General features: G+C 45.5%; 1 protein-coding gene across 1 annotated transcript in view; it reads left to right on the top strand.

The window, feature by feature from the left end:
• The first annotated feature begins 2,695 nt into the window (after positions 1-2,695).
• Galm (galactose mutarotase) overlaps positions 2,696-23,727 on the top strand; it is a 63,070-nt gene continuing 42,038 nt past the window's right edge. The window contains exons 1-3 of the mRNA XM_050163536.1: positions 2,696-3,107; positions 11,867-12,021; positions 20,181-20,387. Of these exons, the coding sequence (XP_050019493.1) occupies positions 2,918-3,107; positions 11,867-12,021; positions 20,181-20,387 (552 nt within the window). The 5' untranslated portion in view covers positions 2,696-2,917. The remainder of the gene's footprint in view (positions 3,108-11,866; positions 12,022-20,180; positions 20,388-23,727) is intronic.

Below are 23,727 nucleotides of genomic sequence, written 5' to 3'. Positions count from 1 at the left end.
AAGACTAGAAAGCCACGCGTCTGTTTTCTGGGGGGCAGTTTAGTGCCCTGTGGGAGTGGTCTTGAGGATCTCTGGGGAAGGGGTCATCAGTTGGCAGGCTTTCTGAGATGCAGCACGCCGTTGGAGAGAGATGGAGCAGAGGGCTTGGAATGGAGCTTTCCCCCCGAACATTCCAGACTCTTTGGGTATGTGGATGCCAGGGGCTGGGGTGACGCTTCCACCAGAACATCGACGTTTGGTGCTAGCCACCCAGGGTGCGTTTCCTTTTGTTCTGTGGAAGCATGAGCTTGGCAGAACATTGAGAACTGGAGGTTGAGAAATGAAAACCTGCTCACAGAAGAGGCTCTCAGGCATCTTTGCTAATACGACATTGCTGAAAGGGCTTCTGTATGAGTCAGACACACATGTTAAGTGGGCTGATGAGACTTGCAGAATCTGTAAGGGTTTCTGATGAAGCAGCCTACAGAGTGCCTGTGGGTTATTGTGTGACTGTGTCACAGTCTATAATTTTACTTGTTTGGATCTCTTTGTTATTATATGTGGTACTTCACCGAAGCCTGCTGCAGGCTCTTCTTCCTTTGCTGACAGAATTCCCCTAATTTCTTGATAGAGAATGCAGGCTTTGTAGCAAGAATGCTAACTACTCTCTGAAATTCCACAGACAGAAACGAGTGAGACCGTTATAATGTTTATTAGCATTTGATTACAGGAACGTGAGCTCGGTTCACCTAATTTCCTAATCACAGATGCGCGTCTGCACTCACCAAGGCTAAGTAAAGACCAGGAATACAGATGTACTGTGGCACAATGGACTTGTATTGGTTTAATAAAATGCTGATTGGCCAGTAGCTAGGCAGGGAGTAGAGGTGGGACGAGGAGAACAGGAGAATTCTGGGAAGAGGAAAGACTCAGTCTGCAGTTGTCATCCAGACGCCTCACTGATACAGGTACAATATCATATGGCTAACACGGACAAGAATTATGGCTAATGTAAGTCAGATGGAGTGGCTTCTATGCTTCTTTAGGCTCCCAGACCTCTCCTCCTTCGGGAACCAGCCATCTTCTAGAGAAGCAGATTCATCACTGAAAGACAGAGGTGTCTGTATTTTATCTCATGGTTCTGTTGAGGCTTCTAATGGCATGCTAGGCTATCAAAGCCTAATTTGGGAAAAGTGAGTTAGTCACTGAAAGTTCAAACAGTATGTCTTTAAATCTAGTCCCAGATAATCGAAATCAGAACGGCTTGAGAGGCGAGGAAAAGTGAAGATTCCAGGGCTGGAGAGATGACTCAGTATCTAAGAGCCAACTACTAACACTCTTGCAGAGTGCGTAGTTTGAACTCCAGCCCTCCTGTCAAGCACTACAATGGCAGTGCCAAGGGATGAGATGCCCTCTTCTGGCCTCCATGGGCACTTCATGCACGGGCATAAACGCACACTCAGACACACGTCTACACATAATAAAAAAATTAAAATTAAATTTTTTTAGGGGACTAAGGAGATGGGCCAGCAAAGAAGAGCATTCCTCACTCTTGCAGAGCATCCGGGTCCAGTTCCCAGCATCCACATTCCACATGGCAGCTCAAAACCATTTAGAACTCCAATTGCGTGCATTCAGTGCCCACTTCTGACCTCTCTGGGCACCCAGCACAAATGACCTGCACATACATACATGCAGGCAAAACACTCAACACATAAATAAATCTTTTATTTAAGATAATTTATTTATTTAAGATAATTTGTGATTATTATCTTAGGTTCCCAGAGTCAGAAATTGCAGGCAAGTAATTATGAGGCACACTGAAGCAAGATAATAATTTAAGGACCTCAGAGTCTTCAAACTATACACACCGAAGTATGCTTTCTTACTTGAAAAAAAAAAAAACAGTACCCTGCATTTACCTGGTAGCTGAACTTCAATAAATACGTGCTCCCTTAATTCCTTTTTTAAAAATACTTGTTCTTCTGAAACAAGCACCATTAATCCCTTCTTGAAGGAGGGTTGAACTTTGGGAGCAAAAGGAGGCAGATGTCTACACAATCTGAGACTATCGGATTACACGTATAAGGAGAGCCCTGCGTAAACTGGAGACTGAAAGTCAGGTGACCCAATCTCAGGAGCGCTTAATCCCTGAGACAAAGAAAAACAAAGAAAAAAAGAAAAAAAAAAAAGAAAAAGAAAGAAAGAAAAGAAAAGAAACAAAAAAGAAAAGGAAAACCAAGACAGATTATCAGCCAGCAGAGGAGTCTGCAACAACTTTCTTCATCTCTAAATCACCACTGCACCACGCTACTTCTGCACCCCGAAGAGTTACCAGAATTCCCTCGGGATCTGTCTTATTGTCCCAATATTAATAACCAGCATTAACGGTCAATCAGCTCGGCTCAGAGCATCTTATGAAGGTGTGCAGAGGAACAGGGATATTGGGGTTTAGAAAGACTACGTGCGGATGGGCAGCTTGGCTTAGTGAGTAAAGGAGCGGCCCCCGAACCTGCCCACCTGAGGTGATTCGTCGGAGCCTTCTAGGGAAAGAAGAGACCTGAGACTGTCTTTTGGCCGCGCGCCTGCGCAAAATAAATAGTTGCTTTGGTGTAAACTACATGCCCCAAAATGCAATTGCAAATTTCTTAAAGACTACCTTTCCCGACATGCACTGCAGCTGGGATTAGCGAAGGAAAAGACCTGCAAGCGTGACTGGAAAGTTTACCTCTCAGGTACCTCAGGTAAAGGAAAGTTTTTAAAAGGCTTCAGGCATTTCCCCTCCCACCCCCTAGGGGTGCTCGGCTAAAATCCAGGCAATAAAGGGGAGGAGTTAAACTGGATCCCTCCCCTTCTCCTGGGAAGTTTTATCATCCCAAACGCGAGCAGGGCTAGAGTTTGAACAACAAGGAGTAGCTGCGCGCCCCGAACTATCCCCATGGTTTCGGTGACCAGAGCCGTGTTTGGAGAGCTGCCCTCGGGGGGAGGGACAGTGGAGAAGTTCCAGCTTCGGTCAGACCAGCTGAGTGTGGACATCATCTCCTGGGGCTGCACGATCACAGCTCTGCATGTCAAAGACAGGCAGGGGAAAGCCTCAGACGTGGTGCTTGGCTTTGCCGAATTGGAAGGTGGGTCGCGTCTTGCCCAGGGCTGCCAAACGGCCCCAGGCCCGCACACACTCCTAACTGTGTACCCCGGGTCCGGGACTTGAGGTTCCCAAACTTGGGGCAGTCTAACTTGGAAGCGCGTGAATAGACTAATGGTAGCGGCTAATGGGATTGTGTGGTTGAAAAAAAAAAAAAACCGGATCGAATGCATATAACTGTAGGACTTGGCCTCCCCTAGACAGTCGGACTAGTTACGGATCACGAGGAAGTCAGCTGAAGGAGACCAAACTCCTTAGAGTGATCTTCGAACTGTGGGCCACAGGGTGTGTGCAGCCTTTAACTTCCTTGTGGTTTTTTGAGGAAGCAAAATCCAAGCGTCTGCTACTACTACACCCCCCTCCCCCATCGGATTTTCTTTGAGACCTGCTTGGGCAGAAATGCCTCAGAATACAGGTCTGGTGTACACTCATCCGAGTGCTTGGCTACTGTGGTCAGTGTGGGGCACAGTGCCTCCATTTGCTCAGGAACATATTCTTAATGGAAGGGGTAAAGCCACTAGTCTAAGGCCTCCTAAGACATGGACATTATCATTCGGATCTGTTGGGCAATTCGAATCATGTCTTTTTATGTTTTGGACAGGGTCTCATGCTGCCCTAGCTGGCCCCTAACTCACTATGTACCCAAGGCTAGCCTAAAGCTCCCGATCATCCTGCTTCCACTTCTCAAGTGTTGGGATTACAGGCAAGAGCCTGCAGTTTTATCTTAATCCATGCATGAGTTTTAATTTAACCCATACAGTTAAAACTGTTAATGCAATGGACGCACCCAACAAGATAGACAGGGGTCATCCTCAACTTGCAATTTATCTGGGAGCAGATTTTAGCCCAATGTGAAGTCGCTGGATGGCAGGTTGATTGCAGCGGGCAATTGTACATCTTGTCCTGCCTTAGCATTGCACATAACCAGACAGAAAACAAAGTAAAATTGGCAAATGCAAAGAGAATGAACCTACTCTGCTAGGTGGTGGGTGTAGACGGAGTTTGTACCGCAAGAGGAGGTCTGAGGTTTTCCTTTCGGCACGTCTTTGTACTCACTTGGTTCTTCAGATGTTTAATTTGGCTCTTGTCTTTGGGGTCAACAGGAAAACCCTGTTTTATTTATTTATTTTTTTATTTTCCCCTTAAGCAAAAATAGATGTGTTCCCCATCTTTCTGCTAAAATGCCTTGTCAGACTATTGCTGAGGCTCCTGTTGGATCACCTCTGGCTGTCTTTATGTCTTTATTGTCCTGGAACCTCCATAACAGGTTTTGTTTGGTTGTTTCCCCAACCAGAATTTCCTTGATAATTTAGTTGAGGCTGTTGCAAGGGACAAACTGGTGGGAAAGTGAGGAGACTTGGAGAAGGCGGCCCCGATTCCTCATTCTGTGTCCAGACATCTTCAAAGTAGGAAGGCGAGAGGTCCAGCGATTGAAGGGAGGAGGCTTTAGAGCCGGTTTGCTGAGTCACTCCTCTCTGTGGTAGCACAGCCTTTTTCTGAGCTGAAATAAAATCACAGGGATTACAGTAGAGTGAAGGGCGAATCTGATACGGAGAATTCCAGAGCCAGTCTGAGCCTTAGAGGTGGTGGGTGGTACCTGCTCTTATGTCTGTCTCTGCCACATCACCGTGCGGGGAGGGGGGAGCACCCACCACCCCATAGAGACACACAACCACCCTCGCGCCTTAGTTCTGAGGTGAGAGTCCTTGGGCCTGAAATAAGATCACAAGATTTCTTGGGAATCCAAGTGAAATGGGAGCCGGGATGCCATCCCACCCAGGGGCACCGGTCTCTTTACAGGCCAGGAAGTGCCAGTCGTGAGGCTGTTCATCTTAGTTTGGGGTGCCTATTGGAGGCTCAGTGAAGGAATTATCCTCATCTGTTCAGAAAAGCTCTAGACAAAGTTACCCAGCAGGTCGCTTGCTTGAGAAAGCTCTAAAGCGGTGGTTCTCAGCATGCGGCTTACCACCCCTTTGGGTCGAATATCAGATATTTGCATTAGGATTTATAACGGTAGCAAAATTACAGTTATGAAGTAGCAATGAAATAATTTTATGGTTGGGGGTCACCACAACATGAGAAACTGTATTAAAGGGTCAGGAAGGCTGAGAACCGTGGTCTATAGCACTTTCTTATCAAGATGCATCACAGCTTCACCAAACCAGAACTTTTAAAATATTCTTGGTGCTGTATCTGTCAAGATGGACATTTTCATTCCTGTGCTGTAAAATACTGAATTATTTTAAAGTGAAAGAAAAGCTATTTTCAAAAGAGAAATTGAAAGGAAAACACTTGTAGATTAAGTAAGGCTTTCTGAGATGTTAGCCGCCTTCAAGATTATGGCAAAGCAAACCTAGTTCCCCTTATAAAGTCCTGTTTTTCAGGTTTTCATAGCATCTTTTTGTGTTGTTGAAGATGGGCATTAGCTCATGTCACAATAGGAAGTATATTATCTCAACTGTAAAAGTATAAAATGCCTCAAGAGGCAGAGTCAGGGGGGTCTCTGGGAGTTTGAGGCCAGCCTGGTCTACAAAGCGAGTCCCGGGACAACTGTGGCTGTTACACAGAGAAACCATGTGTCAAAACAAAACAAAACAGAACATTTAGAGTGGGTTTGGTGGCATCTGATCTACATAGCAAATTCTAGGATAGCCAGTGCTACCTAGTAAGACCCTGATAATGGAACCAATGGCTCACTGGGTAAAGGTGCTTGCTGCCAACCCTGGCAATCTGAAATTGATTCCCAGGACCCACATGGTGGAAGGAGGGAACTGACTTGTCCTCCGACCTTCACGGGTGCACGTGCAGTCCCTGAAAACACACACACACACAAATAAGTAAATGAATAATTGTAGTTTAATTTTCTAAATTTGAGTGTATAAATTTACATAAACAAGCTGAGCAAGTAATCTGAAGTGAAAGAATTTGCCTTGTCTCTGAACTGTTTTGAGCTATGAGGAAGGCCAAACATTGGTAATTCTGTGAACCATGTCCCTTTTGTAACTGCCTGTCTCCCAGATAGATTGTTACATAAACTGCTTGGCTGGCAGCTATGACCAGAGGTCAGAATGGCTCAATTTCTCTCTGGGAAAATGAGATATTTCTTCTGTAGAATTCTAAAGAGGGAAATTATATATGATCCTTTAGTTGTAGCCTGAAAAATAAAATCAGGAATGTCTCCTGTGGGTTTTTACTCTGTTTTCTTATCATCTTGTGTGACCCCCCCCCCCAATAGTCATTATGACTTCTCTCAAAGCCTGTAATAAGAATATTTGCTTATAAGCCATGGGTATAAACATCCCACCCATACATGCAATCAATGAGACGCCTTCCCTATCATTGCCCCCCTCCCCAGTTACTACCAAATAACCAGCTGTTACTGCTGTGACAGACACTATGAAAGAATGAAAAAATACCCTTGATGCTTTGAAGTCTGGGGATGTAGTTCAATGGTAGAGCACATGACTGGTAATGAACAAACAGTGCCGGGGTACAAGGGCTGGGAATGTAGCCCAGTTGCTAAAATGCTTGCCCAACATGCACGTAGCTTTAAAGACTTGAATTCCATGGTGGCACACGACTTTAATCCCAGCACTTCGGAGGCAGAAGCAAGCAAATAACTGATTTTGAGGCAAACCTGGTCTACAGAGAGCTGGTTCCAGGACAGCCGAGGTTACACAGAGAAACCCCGACTCAAACATAACGAAACCAAAAAAAAAAAAAAAAAAAAAAAAAAACAACCCAACTTGAATTCCATCTCTGCTGCTGCATAAAAACAAGGCATGGTGGTGTTTGCTAGGTCATCATCATCAAAGTTAGTTTGGGATACCTGAGACCCTGTTTCAGGACAGAAACAGCAAAAACCTAGGTTTTGAATAGGGAGTGGAGACAAAAGAGTCCTGGTTAAAGACAGATACTGCAAATGCCCAAGGCTGCCCTTGTTGGAACACTGAGAACTCCTGATTTAAATCAATGCTTTGTTTAAGCCGTGTGATCTTTGGCAAGTTGTTTAAGGTCTCCAGACCTGTAGTGTATGTATCTGCCCATGTCCGACCATGTGAGCAAAGTCTCTAACTAGAGAACTGTTAGTATTGTCATCTCTTGTCCTTCTTTTGTCCCTAAGTAGCTTCTTTCACTCTGCTAGACTTTTTATTTAGTTAATTTTTGTTATCCTGATAATGTGTCGTGGAGATATCTGTCATCTTTTTTTTTTTTTTTTTTTTTAAATCTCTATTTCGGAGACAGGGTTTCTCTGTAACAGTGCTAGATGTCCTGGAACTCCCATGTAGACCAGGCTGGCCTCAAACTCACAGATCCGCCCTCTGCCTCCCGAGTGCTGAGATTTAAGGCGTGTGCCAACACCACCTGGCAGTACGTGGCATAATTAAAGTGACTATCAATTCAAGTTGTTTTCTTACAGTCTAAAGACAGGAGTTCAGGGGGCAGGGGAAGGGAAATGGGAGGCGGGGAGAAGACGGAAATTTTTAATAAAAATAAATAATAAAAAAAACAGGAGTTTAGTACAGGGAGCTTTTGGGAGGAAGCAGAGAGTAATTTTCCTTCTGACTGGCAAAGTCGTAGGCTGTCTGATTGGGTAGTATGGGGGTAGAAAGGCTGTCTCCCACCGTTATAACTGGAGGTTTCTTGTTCCGCCGGGTCCCATAGCCGTTTTTTAAAACAACCACTCAGAGACTTAATAATTATTACATAGTGTTTGGCCTATTAGCTCATGCTTATTATGAATTAGTTCTTACAACTTAAATTACCCATTTCTATTAGTTTATATTGTACCATGAGGCTTGTGGCTTGTTACCTTACATCTTGCTTCTCCAGGGGCTACTTGCATCTCCCTCGACTCCACCTTCTTCCTCCCTGTATTCAGTTTGGTTTTTCCACCTGGCTGTATTCTGCCCTGTCATAGGCCAAAGCAGTTTCTTTGTTAACCAATAGTAATAAAACAGATTCACAGCATACAGAAGGGTGTCCCACACCACACCATTACGTATTTAGTAATTTATTCTGACTCCAAAACCAGGACAAACTTGCAACTTGGCAGTTGGGCTCCCTAAGCATTCATAGCTAGACCGCAGAACTTTGACCTTTTGATGATAAATACTATTTTCTGCAGTTCAAACCCCTTTCAGCCATGCCCTCTTCAGGATCTGAGCTTGTCATTTTTCACGGTCCTGATTTGATGGGAAGGCTTCGTGGCACTTGATGTGTTTGTTCTATAAAAGGTTTCCTCCCAGAGACAGCCAGGAAGAATGTTTTCTTGGTCCTTCTGCCTTAGTCCTCAGAAACTCCAGATTCATCCAAACTGAGGAACTGGGAAGTGTGTCTCTTTCCAGGGCCCCAGCCACTGTTGTCAGAAGAGGCCCCAGGGAAGGGATTCTTACAAACTCCCGAGCAGGATCCTTGCTGTCTCACACACGGCTCTAACACCTGGCACGGCATGGAGTGGGGCTCCATGTGCGTATATTAGGTTTCTCTGAAAAACAGATACAGCCAAACAGTTTCAGACCAAACAAAGTTTTGGATTTATTGTTCTTATTTCTTCTGCTGCTGCTGCTGCTGTTTCTTCTTTTTTTAAAAAAATATTTATTTATTTATTATGTATACAATATTCTCTCTGTGTGTATGCTCGAAAGCCAGAAGAGGGCACCAGACCTCATTACAGATGGTTGTGAGCCACCATGTGGTTGCTGGGAATTGAACTCAGGACCTTTGGAAGAGCAGGCAATGCTCTTAACCTCTGAGCCATCTCTCCAGCCCCCTTCTCCTCCTCCTCTTCCTCCTCTCTCTTTTTTTTTTTCTTTTGTTAAGACAGGATTTCTCTGTAGTTTTGGTGCCTGTCCTGGAACTAGCTCTTGTAGACCAGGCTGCCTCCCGAGTGCTGGAATTAAAGGCATGCACCACCACCACCCAGCCTCCTTCTTTCTTCTTCCTCTCCTCCTCCTTTTTCTTTTGAGATAGGTCAAAAATTGTTTTTCTTTATGTTTTTTAGCCTAACTGGGATTCAGAAAATGATAGCCCAAAGTGAAGCTTTTAGATGCAGTGTCTGGCCAGTTCCTGTTCTCCTGGTATTCCTTCATCATCCTCCACCAAATCTTGCCTCAGAGCAGACTTCTTTTTCAGGAACCAGAAGCCTCTTTCCCAAAGCCAGCCACAATACATAGAAAAAAAAAAGTAATTATTTCTCCCATCTTTCTAAGTTGGCTGACTCTCCCTAACTGACTATAGAGAAAAGGTCTTACCCAAACCTAAGGGAAGGGAGTTCTGCCCAAAGAGGCCAGCCAGAATCTAATGGACAGACCCTGCTGGGTTTCCTCTTCAGTTCCTTGCTATGGCATTATATCCATTTTATCAAGCTGTATTTTTACATAGATGTCCACCTTTTATGAGCCCTACGCACAAAAATGGATTTCTCACCTTAGGTCTTTGAGTCTTAGATGTGAAGGCTCCTGTGTCACGGAGTATGACCATTACATTTGGTGTGTTTGTCTCTTGCTGATGGCTCAGCCATGACCCTTTATGGTGAGTACAAAGAGAATCACTCCCTTTCTGGCCAAAATTCACGTAAAAGCCAAACAAAAAAGAGGTTGTTTGGGTCTTTGGGACTCTTTTGGTTGACTGCTATAATGGGTTTTAAAGCCACAGCTTCTGAAATGGAGGCAGGTAGGAGACAGAATAGAGCAGGCAGAGAGATGGCCACCTGTAGGGAGGTGGTAAGGCCACTCAACCGGAATGACCTGTGTCTTCCAAATATAGTTTTCCCTCAGTACCTGTTGATTCCAGCAATCATGTATTAGAAACATTTGGGAGAGATAGTCCCAGTGCCCTGTCTCTATAATGCCAGCACTTGGGAGCCTAGTGCAGGACTTGTACCATGTACACAGTAAGGTCCTGCCAGGGGAGGGAGGGAGGGAGGGAGGGAGGGAGGGAGGGAGGAAGGACAGAGAGGACTGAGAGATGGCTCAGCAGCTGGGAACATTTGTTTTTCTTCAAAGGACACAAGTTCAATTTCCAGAGCAACATTGGATGGCTCACAATTGCCTGTGACTAGCTCCAGGCAGTTGTAAGGTCCTCTTTTGGCTTCCTTGGACACACACATACACACACACACGTAAAATAATAATATTAATAAAGCAAGAAAAGAAAGAATTTTGGGGGAGGGGATTGCATTTGTACTAAAGGCGTTTAGACTTTTCTAGTTGTTGCCTAGCAATTATTCATGTAATATTTACAAGTTTAAGTATTATATGTAATTTGTGAGTTAAAGTATGTGGGAGAGGAGCTGGACAGATGGCTCAGTGGTTAAGAGCACTGGCTGCTCTTCCAGAGGACCTGGGTTCAATTCCCAGCACTCCCCCAAAAAAAGTATTCGGGAGAATATGCATGAATTATATGCAAATGCCTCACTGTCCTCGATGAGAATGTGAACATCTGTGGATTCTGATGTCTCACGAGGGTGTGTCCTGAGTGGAGCGGCCTCCGCTGGGATACTGAGGGAGAACTGGTCGGCGATGTTACGCTTAAGAGTAGGGAGGCCGTGGTGACCCATACAATAATCCCGGCAGTTGGGAGGTAGAAAAAGAAGAATCACAAGGCCCAGTTAGGCTGTATCACGTGATCCTGCCTGAAAAAGAGAGAAATAGAAACATAAACTCTGGAACCAGACTTTCAAGATCAAGTCTGGGTTTTACCGCTCGATGTTGTTTGGGGGCTAATCCTTTAACTTCTCTGTAAAATGGGGTTAGTAAGAGTATCTCCACTTCCACAAAGTTCTAAGGACGACAGGAGTGAAACACAGAGCACCCAGCAAGTGTCCAGGACTTAGAAATTGCTCAGAAGCATCATGAGTTAGCAAGGAAGGAAACAGGACAGTGAGCTTGCAAAATGGTTAATGTTTAGCTCGTGCCGGGCCAGGTGAGCAGTGGGACCCTGGAACTGGCCTAATCAGCTCAGGGTCTGTACCCCGACAGTCTCCTACAGCTGTGGAAAAGGAATTTACAAGATTGAATCCCATCTCCGTTGGTCAGACGTGGTGGTGGTTTTACAGCGCCTCGGGGAAGGAGCCCAGTATTCCTCATGTTAAAACAAAAAAACTGCCTGCAAAAAATCCATATTTTCTGTTGTAAACCAAGAACAGAGGAACAGAAAGAAGTGGGAAACACTATAATATGCTTATGTTCAAAGTCATAATTGCAACAATGCAACTTTGCTTTTTATAGTACTTGCCCTGAAGTCAATAATATTTTATTCTCATCAGGATACCTTATAGCCATCGAGAGAAATATGGTGGTAGATAGCTATGTTAGGGATGGGCAGATCTCAAAACTTAGGATAAGCAATTGGTGGTGATGTATACCGTTAATCCCAGCATCCAGGACTCTGAGTTTGGGGCTACACAGAGAAACCCTGTCTCAAAAAAAAAAAAAAAATCAAAACCCTCTTTTTTTAAAAAAAAATCACTTTGAATTCATTTGTATAAAATCTTCTTCTGTTTGTTAATTGTGTGGTATTCTTGAAGTAAAAAAAAAGTGTATGTAGCCAGGTGGTAGTGGCACATGCCTTTAATCCCAGCACTTGGGAGGCAGAGGCAGGCAGATCTCTGTAAATTTGAGCCAACCTGGTCTACAAGAGCTAGTTCCAGGGCAGCTATGGCTGTTATACAAAGAAACCATATCTCAAAAAACAAACCAAAACAAAAATAATGGTTTTATGCCCTGTCTGTCTGTGCAGGTTACCTGCAGAAGCAGCCCTACTTTGGAGCAGTGGTTGGGAGGGTAGCCAACCGAATTGCCAAAGGAAGATTCACGGTGGATGGGAAGGAGTACCACCTGCCCATCAACAGAGAGCCCAACAGTCTCCATGGAGGCTTCAGAGGGTTTGACAAGGTGAGTTGAGCATGTGACAGGGCCACATCTCGTGGCACACCAAAGTCCCTGCAAGCCTGTATTTGACAGACATAATCCCAGGCTCTGGAACACCCATGTGGTGGAGGGATCCAGGAAGAGGTTGTGGGTTCCAGCCTTTGACAGCCTTGGACAAAAGACAGAGCGTGGCTTACACAGCGTTAGCCTCAGGGAGCTGGGTTTCAGAACCGCGGGTTAATGATTATTTCTATGACTTACTGCACCGGCATTTGCACCTATTTTCTCTAGTACTGTAAAAACCATGTATGATTACCAAATGTGACTGCTGAGGCCCCCAAAAGCTACACATCTAGTAGGATACCCAGGCCTGCCTTTCTCAACCAGCACTCCCAAATCCCTGGGAAACACGGTCAGGAAGGCAAGTGGATCAAGCAGCTTCCCGGTGATGGACAAATCCCTGCCTTGTGCTTCCCAGCCCCTCGGTGGCTCAGCTCAGTGACTCTGTGACTGTTCTGGGCTGCGAGGGAGAAAGCCTCCGAGGTAACTTTCCTTTGGGTCATGCAGTTTCGGTTACTTTCTAGACGCTAGCGGGAGAAGATGAGAACGTGGGTGGCGGTTCAAAGCCGCCGTTTCTTCTCTGCTGAAGGAAGTTGGTTGCCCTTTGTTTCCCCCACTTCTGTCAGCAGCTTCCTGTCCTAGAACCAGACTACCTTGTTGGTTCCCTTTCCTTGGCGAGGTGCTGCTCACACTGGGAAGAGCAGACCGTAGAGGGAAGTGTCGGTTCCACCACTGTTAGGGCTGAGGATTTCCAGAAGATGCCAGGTCTGCGAGTGAGCAAACCTCAACCCAGAGGAAGCTGGACCCAGCCTTGGTTGGAACAGGGATCTTCAGAGAGGCCTCAAAACAGCAACCTGTTCTAGCTTGTTCCTCTTTCTATTCTTCTGTATTTTCTGTGTTATTCATTGACACAAACACATATTCCCTTTACAAACACAAATAGTAAGTGCATATCTGTCTGCCTCCCTACATTTTCTTTTTCTTTTCTTTCTTTTTTTCCTAACAGGATCTCACGTATCCCATGCTGGCCTTGAACTGGCTGTGTGGCTGAGAATAATCTTGCATTTTTGATCCTCCTTTCTCTAGTTCTTATTTCTGGGATTGCTAATTTGTTTGTTTTTTAAAGATTTATTATCTATTTGTGTGAGAGTGTGCATGTGTGTGTGGGGGGGCATGTTTGTGTGTGTGTGCGTGTGTGAGTGTGCATCCGTGTGTGTGCATGTGCATGCGTGTGTGAATGTGCATGTGTGCCTAAGGGAGGCCCGAGAGGGTGTTGGGTTCTTGGAGCTACAGTTACTGGCAGTTGTGAGCTGCAAGATGCGGGACCTAGGAAACAAACTTGGATACGGTGCAAGAGTGCCCAACACTCTTAGCTGCTCAGCTGTCTCTGCAGCCCAGGAATCGCCAGTTTTATCTGGTGATGGGAACTGAACCCAGAGCCTCGTGCATGCCAGGTAGTCACTCTGCCAGCCGAAATACATCCTCTTAACCCTGCCTCTGAACATTTATATTGGTACAACTGATTATACCAACCAGGTAGTTTGTTAAGAAAGGTCTAAATTAGCTCACATTCCTGGCAACTGGGAGTTCATGAGCAAGGCACCAGCCTTTGGTTTTGTCTCAGATGCCAGCTCTTTCTCCCTTTGTTTGGTGCTGACATGGAGGAGGTCTCTTAGAATAATCGTGACAGCTCAGGTCTTTCTTCCTCTTATTATAAAGCCACTGAAACCAGCATGGGGCGGGGGCTGTGCTCGCTATCCTGGCGTCATCTCGTCCTAACCACCCATCAGGTGCTCTACCTCAAACACCAAGTTTCCAACAGACAAAACTTCCGAGCGACACACTCCAATGACAGCAATGTCCTTTAGTGGAGGGAGTCTCTTCTGCGCACCAGAGAACCTAACGGGCTTAGTTAGATTCCCGAGGTTCCAAGGACCGCCCGCCCCTTCCGGAACTGGTATAGGATCCTGCAGTGCAGCAGGTAGATGAGCAGTGGGCTGTGGAAGTGAACAGGTGCATAGCGATGGGGGTGGTGGGATTTGAACTGCCCTTGAGGAGCAGATAGCATCCCTCCATCTGTGGATGTCTAGAGAATGATTGTGAAGGAAGACAAGGCTTTTTTGGAGCCACTGAAGTTTGGGACCGGAAGTTTTAAAACAGTAACATGAGCAGCATTGTTGAACTTGATGCTTTATTCTTTATTTGATCTCAACAGTAAATGAATAATTTAGCTTGGAGATAATGTGCTTTTTCTATTTATACCTCACTTTTCTTTTAATGAACGTTGCGTCCTGACAACGTTCAAATAGTACAAGAAATACTAAGGATGTGAGGTTTCTGGGAATGTGGAAACTTGGGGTCAGGAAGCCCTTTCCCTGGATAGGAATCACACTTAGCTGCGGATAATAAAAATATTTCCATTGTGCACTTTCTCTAAAGGTCAAAAATCTAGGCGGCCAGGCAAAAACATTCTATTTCAAGCATTTCATTCCTAAAACTTTCCATTTGGGGATTTTTTTTCTTAAAGTTTTTTTTTTTTTTTTTTTTGGTTTTTCGAGGCAGGGTTTCTCAGTAGCTATGGAGCCAGTCCTGGAACTCACTCTGTAGCCCAGGCTGGCCTCAAACTCACAGAAATCCGCCTGCCTCTGCCTCCGAAGTGCTGGGACTAAAGGCGTGTGTCACCCACCACCACCCACTTTTTTTTTCTGTCTGCATGTATGCCTGCAGGCCAGAAGAGGGCACCAGATCTCATTACATGGTTGTGAACCTCCACGTGCTTGCTGGGAATTGAACTCAGGACCTCTGGAGGAGCAGTCAGTGCTCTTAACCTCTGAGCCCTCTCTCCAGCCCTTTTTTCTTAAAGTTACACATGTATAGGCTTCCTTAATTTTTTTAAAAATTTAATTTGCTTTGTGTGCTTGTGTGTGTGTGTGTGTGTGTGTGTGTGTGTCTGTGCTCATGCATGCTTGAGTGTGTGTGTGTGTGTGTGTGTGTGTGTGTGTGCATGCGTGCTGTGCATGTGGAGATCATAGTACAACTTTTAGAAATCCATTCTCACCAGGCAGTGGTGGCCACGACTTTGATTCCAGCTCTTGGGAGGCAGAGACAGGCAGATCTCTGTGAGTTCGAGGCTAGCCTGGTCTACAAGAGCTAGTTCCAGGACAGGCTCCAAAAAGCTACAGAGAAACCCTGTCTTGAAAAACCAAAGAAAAAGAAAAAAGAAAAAATCCATTCTTCCCTTACACTGTGGGTTCTAGGAGTGGAGCTCAGATTGTCAGGCTTGCATGCAAATGCTGTTGCCCACAGATCTGTCTTATCCTCCCTACGAGTCCTTGTTGTTTTGCTTTATGCCTGTGCCCTGAATGCCTGGAAAGGGGCATCAGGTTCTCTGGGACTTGAATTATGGATGGTTGTGAGCCATAATATGGGTGCTGGGAATTGAACTTGGGTTCTCTGCAGGAGCAACAAGTGCTCTTAACTACTGAACCAACTCTCCAGCCCCTAGGCGTTCTATTTAGAATACCTTGAAATGTCACCATCTCTGGGAGTTAGGGTGTCATCTGATCTCAGTAAATTTGTTCTCAATGTAGCTGCTTTCACTGTGGGGAATACAGAGGCCCTCACCGCTGCTGGGCTCCCCTTCCTGTCAAATGCACCTTGGATAAGAGCAGACCCTACTGGGAGCTGAACAGACAAGACCTGGCCTCATGGGCTATTCCTCTGGTCTACAGGTTATTAGCTTTTAACTCTATTTGGAATTACAGGTTTCATTCAACTGTTCTGTTAAAAATGGAGATTTGGCTAGTTATGCGTGCCAGTGGAAAAGGATGAAGAGGGAGAGGCAAGAGATCACAGGTTCGAGGCCACTCTAAACCCAAACCTACTACACCCATTCCTTCAAAGAAAGGATAGTCGGGCTGCCTAGGTGGCTCAGTGGTTAAGAGCACTTGCTGCAGCTGGCGGGGCATAGTGATGCATTCGTTTAATCCAAACACTCAGGAGGCAGAGACAGGCAGATCTCTGTGTGTTTGAGGCCAGCCTGAGTTTTAAGACAGCCAGGACTGCATAGAGAGACCCTGTTTTAAAAAAGAGAGAAAGAAAAAAAAAAAAAAGAGAATACTTGTTGCTCTTTCAGAGAATCCAAGTTTAGTTCCCATACTACGTCAGGTGGCTCAACTGCCTTTAACTCCAGCTCCAGGAGATCTGACATCCTCTTCTGGGTTCCACAGGCATATTATTCATGTACCACACAGAAACACATACATTTTTTAAAAAATTAAATTTGTTTGCTTTTTTATTGTTGTTGTTTGTTTGTTTGTTTGTTTTTTGAGACAGGGTTTCTCTGTGTAGCCCTATCCATCCTGGAACTCACTCTGTAGACCAGGCTGGCCTCGAACTCAGATTTGCCTGCCTCTGCCTCCCGAGTGCTGGGATTAAAAGGATGCACCACCACTGCCTGGCAATAAATATTTCTTAAGTGTAAATTTAAACAGCACATTTACTGAAACCAAAATGTGGCATCACAAAGACAGCTAGACTTGCGTTTGAAGCCTGGCTCTAGCACTCATTACATGTTGGATTTTAAGCAAGATTGCACCCTCACCTCCTTTAAATCATGAAGGATTCTAGGGCTCTCCTCTGTCCTGCAATGTGGGAGGTAGAAGCAGGCAACCTGACTCCACTGAACTCAATACTGAGATAACAAAATTAGTCGGCGCTATAAGAAATGGCCAGGGCTCTTTGTTAACCTATGCCTGGTGGACCTAAATCTCTTACTCAGGGTGGCTTATGCAAAACTGATAAGCAGCCAGGAGCACTCAGCACACGGAAGTTCTTTACTCCAGCCCTTTACGAGCCACCCAAACTCCATCCGAATGAGACTCTGGCCAGTTCATTCTGATATTTGTAGGACAAGGGAGCAGGCACACGTTCTGGCTCCAGTTCACTGTCGCTGTCCAGGAAACCTGCAGGGAACAGTTTATCAATTTGGGGAAATTCTTTTTCTTTTTAAAAAATGACACATGTAACAGGCTTCCTTTTATTTCTGAACTTCAGTTCTCTGGTCGTTGGATAACGGTGCCTCCTGTAAGTCTCCTCTGAGATGGTGAGACAGCCCCTGTGAAGTAGCTAGCCAGGTGGGGCTCAGAATGGGCACTCAGCAAATGTTGGATTTGCCTTTACTAGATGTGTGAGCTTAAGACTCCCAGCCAAGCCTGGCGGTGGTGGCGCACGCCTTTAATCCCAGCACTTGGGAGGCAGGGGCAGGCGGATCTCTGTGAGTTCGAGATCAGCCTGGTCTACAAGAGCTAGTTCCAGGACAGGTTCCAAAACCACAGAGAAACCCTGTCTCGAAAAACCAAAAAAAAAAAAAAAAAAAAAAAGACTCCCGGGCAAAGCTGAGAGTCTCCACTGTGAACCCAGGATTCCTGTTTCTGTTTGCAAAAGCAAACTTTCAGGGAACTTCTTCATAGTTATTACTGTTCTTAGAATTGTGGTTGCTAGGATAAGAAGACCTCTTCCAGATAACTTTTTCAGTACCTCCGTTTTAGGGAAAGGTTGGTGCCCAAAGCCACACACTAAGTAAGGGACACACTGGTCCCTAAATTGGGACCCTTGACTTGTGGATTGCAGCTCTTCGAAATAGAATAAGCACGCTAGCTATTTGCTTTAAACCCTTCTCAGGGAGCATGGCCAACCTCAGAGTATTTAGAATAAATATTTATGGAGGTGTTGAGGGTGTCACTTAGTAGGAGAGCATTTGTCTAGCATGTGTAAGGCCCTGGGTTCCAACACCAAAATGATGATGGTGATGATGATGATGATGATGATGATGATGATGATAATAAACAACCTTAGTAGAAAAGGGTTAAGTTCTTGTTTTTGAACATCGTATCTCATACAGCCCAGGCTGGTCTCAAACTCCCCAAGAGCTGAGAATGACATTGAACTCTTAGTCCTCTCGCTTCTGCCTACCAAATGTAGAGATTATAGTCATACATTACCCTGTCAGGATCTGTGTGGGTCTAGAAACTGAACCCAGGGTTTTATGCATGCTAGGCAAGCACCCTGCCAACTGAGCCACATTCCTGGCCCCAAGATTATCTTTATTTAGTTATTTATTTTATAAATGAAAACATTTAATTGGGGCTGGCTTACAGTTTCAGAGGCATGGTCCATTATCACCATGGCAGGGGTCCTGCAGGCAGACATGGTGCTGGAGAAGGAGCTGAGAGTTATACATCTTGGTTCACAGGCAGCAGAAGCAACTCTGTGTCACACTGAGTAAGCCTGAGCAATGGAGACCTCCAAGCACATCCCCACAGTGACACACTTCATCCAACAATGCCACAACTACTCAAACAAAGCCAAACACCATAATGCCACTCCCTACAGTGGCCACTGCTTTCAAACTACCACATCCACTCCCTGGGCCCCATAGACTTGTAGCCATATCATAATGCAAAAATGAATTCAGCCCGCCTCAAAAGTCCCCTCCCCATAGTCTATAACAGTTTCACGCTTATTTAAAAGTCTTAAATTCAAAGTCTCTTCTGAGATTTGTGCAATCTTTTAACTCTAATCCCCTATAAAGTCAAAATTGAAAAGAAGATAACATAAAATGGCACAGTAAATACATTACCATTCCAAAACGGAGGAAAGGGAGAATAATGAGGAAATACTGGACAAAGGCAAGACCAAAAACTAGCTGGGCAAACTCCAAATTCTGCATCTCCATGTCTGATGTCAAAATGCTCTTCAGATCTTCGATTCCTTTCATCTTTGCTGACCTCAACACACTTCCATCTCTTGAGCTGGTTCCATGTCCTGTTAGCAACTTTCCTTGGCAGGTACACCACGACTCTAGCATCTTCAACATCTTGGAGGACACATTCTGGGACACCCCTGACACTTTCCTGGCCACAGTGGCTTTCCTTATTCGAGTAGAAAGATTCCATAACTCCTTTCTTCCGTCCTTGACTCTAAAGCCAGAGCCATGTGGCCAAAGCTACAAAGTACTCCTACTTACTGGGGCTGGAACCTGGACCCTCATCAGCTCCATCTTCACCAGCTTCCTATTCTCCACTATTCCTTTACCTCCTAAGCTTGGTTGTCCTGAAACTGGACCTGTAGACCTAGTGACTCAAACTCAGAGATCCTCTATCTTTAAATATTATAAGTAAGGCTGGAGAGATGGCTCAGCGGTTAAGAGCATTGCTTGCTCTTCCAAAGGTCCTGAGTTCAATTCCCAGCAACCACGTGGTGGCTCATAGCCATCTGTAATGAGGTCTGGTGCCCTCTTCTGGCCTGCAGGCATACATGCAGAAAGGATATTGTATACATAACAAATAAATAAATACTTAAAAAAATAAACCTACCAAAAAAAATAAATAAATATTATAAGTAGGTTTTAATGTCTTCTGTTTGTCAGATTGGAATGCTAAGATTAAAATACTTGTCAAGCTGGGCGATGGTGGCACACGCCTTTAATTCCAGCAGTCAGGAGGCAGAGGCAGGCGAGTCTCTGAGCTTGAGGCCAGCCAGGTCTGCAGAGCGAGTTCCATGACAGCCAGGACTTGGGGGTGGGGGCTGTGAATCAAAAGAAGAACAAAGGATGTGAGGACTATCTGGCTGCAGCATCTGTCACCCCACTGATCGCCAGTTGATTCGGCTGATCTGGCTGGCTAGGCGGGTGTCCCCTTCCTCCCTCACCGCTCTATGTGCGTCCCTCCCGAACCTGCACGCTCAGTTGAAGAGGACGACCTTCCCCGAATAGAGGAGGACTGGTCTTCGGTCAAGGGTATATGAGTAGCTGCGCTCCCCTGCTAGAACCTCCAAACAAGCACTCAAAAGAAGAACAAAGAAAAACAGACACATAAATACATAGTATACAGTTAGGAGAAGAACATATAGGAAATGCAAGTGGATAAAGGAGAAAATGTTTTCCCCCAAAAGCCGCCTTCCTGTATAAAGCAGTGTTAGGTGGGCAAAGATCCAGACTGTTATTCAAAAGCCTTTATCTCTGCCTAACAGGCTCCCTTTCTAGACTCTGCTCTTTAAATATTGAAATGTGGCATTTCGGCGGGGACTGGAGTGACTAAGCAGCTTTGAACACTTCTTCCTAGGTCCTGTGGACCCCTCAGGTGTTGTCCAATGGTGTCCAGTTCTCTCGAGTCAGTCCAGATGGTGAGGAAGGCTACCCTGGAGAGTTGAAAGTCTGGGTGACATACACCCTGGATGGTGGGGAGCTTGTAATCAACTACAGAGCACAGGCCAGCCAGACCACACCGGTTAATCTGACCAACCATTCTTACTTCAACCTAGCAGGCCAGGTAAGTGAACTTACTTCTTTCTCTCCTGCTGTACCAGAGTGCTGGAGGGAGGACCGCGGGATGTGGCTGGAGAGACTAGCCCATCATGGAGATGAATTCACGCCCTTGTTGATGAAAGTGGCCCTACCAGAGTATCTGGCTTTAAATAGATGCTCAGTAAACTAGAAATCATAGAAGAGCGAGTGACTATGTCACCCTGCCAAGGGAAGTAGCCATTTCCCTGTGATGTAGACAAATGACTGGTTATTTCAGGAATTCCCTTTCATCTGGTTTCATAAATGCACACGTGCTCCCTTGTACTTCACCCTGCCCAAGACCACTCCCATCTAAGATGCCTTCCTTAAATGCTGGAAGTGGGCGTGTTTGCCCCCAGCTCCTTTAAATGTGCCGCAGGCAGTGTGTGCTCCAGCTGTGTGGTCCTACGGCTCTCCCCGGCTGTTGCTGGTCATTCTTGCCCTGTATAGTCAGTCCAGTGATGAGGCACTGGAATTGAATTTAGAAGACCTGGCTTTTCAGATTACTAAACCTGTTCTCAGTTTCATAATCGTAGCTAACCTTGTTTTATCAGCTGCCTTCGAAGCACTTTGTGAAGTGATTGGTGAAAAGACTGAAACCAACCTAATAGTAGGACACTTAATCACCTGGCAGAAGGCAGGCGGATCTCTGTGAGGGCGGGGCCAGCCTGGTTGACAAAGCAAGTTCCAGGATAGCCAGAACTGTACAGAGAAACCGTATCCCAGAAAGCAAAACAAACAAACAAATAAATAAGATGACATCCGAGAATTGTGTAGAATGGCTGACAGCCCCTTCCCTCATTAGCAGTCCCCTGTAAACCAAGTCCCTCCCCCAGATAATAATTTAAACCTGTTGAAGAGGCTGTCCCGGGATTGAGTGAGAAGCCCAACTGTAGATTCTGTCTCTATGACTTCCTCTTCTGAAGAACACATCTTATCTAACCATTGGAATCTCTGTGGTGTGATCTGCAAGCTGGTAACCCTGACCAACAGGAAACATTGTCCACTTTTACCCTTTATTGGGTTTCGCTGCTGATTTTGCTGGTGGTCACTTCCTGCAATAGCAGCTAGCTGGTTCTTACAGAGACCCCAACGTTCAGAACAGTGAAGGTGATTCTTGCTCGCTTGTTCTTGTTTTGATTTCAGGAAGAGTTTCATTCTTTATTCCAGGCTGGTCTGGAACTCACAGCCATCTTCCTGCCTCAGTCTCTCCAGTTCTGGGGGTGAAGGTGTGAGCCCCCACCCCCATCTTCTACATTTGGTAAACAGAATTTTCTAGTTTGGGGCCCGAGCTTCAGGGTACTAGCTTTAAGTTTCAATGTTGGGGTCCTCAGATGAGAGTGTGGAATTGTGTTTTTCAAAGAATGGAAAAGGTATGTAGGTTACAGGTGTTTTTTGCTTTTTATCTTTCTGCCCTAGTCTGTGCCTTCTGCAAAACTCAGGAAACATGGTTTTTTTGTTATTGTTGTTGTTGGTTTGTTCTTGTTTTTCTGAGACAGGGTTTCTCTGTGTAGCCCTGGCTGTCCTGGAACTCACTCTGTAAACCAGGCTGACCTCGAACTCACAGAGATCCGCCTGCCTGTGTTTCCCGAGTGCTGGGGTTAAAGGCGTGCCCCACGGCCTGGCTGGGAACACTTTATCTGTAGAACGGTGAAAGCACACGGGGAGGTTTGAGGTAGAAAGGAAGCAGTGTCGTTCTGGCTGTGCCTAGACACTTGTGCCTTCAGGGATCCATCTTCTTCCATTTATCCGTTTTCCCTCTGTCTTAGTTACTTTTTATTGCTGTGATAAGACACGTGACCAAGGCAACTTCTAGAAGAGTTTATCTAGGGGGCCAGTTTCAGAAGGTTAGTCCATGACCATCATGACTGGGAACATGGCAACAGGCAGGTGGACATGGCGCTGACCCATCTTCATGAAGCAGAGAAAGAGAACTACCTGGGAATGGCTTGGGCTTTGGAAACCTCAGAGCCCACCCCTAGTGACATGCCTCCTCCCAAACAGTTCCACCAACTGGGGACCAAGTTGAACCTATGGGGACCATGTCATTCAAACCACACCTTCCTTGGTCTTGGGGCTTTTGTCTTCAAACTTGTCCCCCTTGTAGTCACAGAATGGCTTCTGTAGCTCGGAGTCTCATTCTCATACACTCGTCTCCAGAGATAAAACAGGATTTCTTCCTTTCTTAAGAACAATGAGGACAGTGTTCAGAAACAGCTTTGTCTCATGTTTCATCAGCCAAAAGTGTGACCCACGCTCTACCTAACCCAATCACCAGTGAGAAGATTAAAACAGAATTATTGTTTTTGGAGGCTGCAGCAGGATTCTCTTCCCTCTACATCAGCCAGCAAGTCTGATTCCTTCCAGGGGAAAGGGAGCTAAAGGCAGAGGAGTAGCTGCAGCTTTTGAGTAGAAACGTCCTTCACCTCCTGCAAGGCAGTAGTCATGGCAACGCACAAGCAGGTCTTTACGACCTGGGCCGCTCATAACGGACTGTGCGTGAAAACAGTGTGGTTACAACAAGCATCAGTCAAGGGAAATTATCAGAAGAAAACACTGAACTCGGAGAGGGGCCTCAAGGTCTGTGTGGGAACCAGTGTTTCGTGTCAAGTTTTCATAGGTCTGAAGAGGAAGTGCGTCTGACAGTAATCTTCCACCAACGTAGCCCACTACATTTTCCAGAGCAGAAGATACGGAAAATGGAAAATACGTTTGCTTCTTCAGTGCAGAAATGCCTGGGCTGTTCAGAGCAAGGGGTGCCGATACACATTGCTTCCCTCGCCCTTCCTAATACCTCATACATATCCGTGTATTTGTCGCTTGGTTTTCATGCTGTTTTATTTTCTTCCTGCCTTAGTACTTAAAACATTTTGTTTTGTTTTGTTTGTTTTTCAAGAGACAGGGTTTCTCTGTGTAACAGTCCTAGCTGTCCTGGAACAAGCTCTTGTAGACCAGGCTGGCCTCAAAGGTTCACCTGCCTCTGCCTCCTGAGTGCTGGGAGTAAAGGTGTGTGCCACCACCACCCAGCTCCTTTTTTTTTTTTTTTTTTTAAAGAAAAAACAGCCAAGGAAATTCCTTAGTAGCCTTGTTCCTATTGTGAAGGCACTGGAAGCAAGCCACATGTTTATCTCCGGGAGGGTTGTAGAAAGCCCGACGATACTAGACCAGCAGTACAATGGACCAAACCACTGGTCCCGGGACTTGGACACATCCAAGAGCATTGTGTTGTGAAGTAGATGGGAGAGACTGAATGATACTGTGGGGTCATTTATGTGAAATTCCAGAACAGAAGAAATCAGTCGGTAGCCATAGAAACCAGAACAGCA

This window comes from Alexandromys fortis, unplaced genomic scaffold, assembly GCF_014885135.2.
Source record: "Alexandromys fortis isolate MF-2015 unplaced genomic scaffold, M_Fortis_MF-2015_v1.1 scaffold_136, whole genome shotgun sequence".
Lineage (NCBI taxonomy): Eukaryota > Metazoa > Chordata > Mammalia > Rodentia > Cricetidae > Alexandromys > Alexandromys fortis.
The sequence above is the reverse complement of the archived record's forward strand: the minus strand, read 5'-3'. Positions and strand labels throughout refer to the sequence as shown.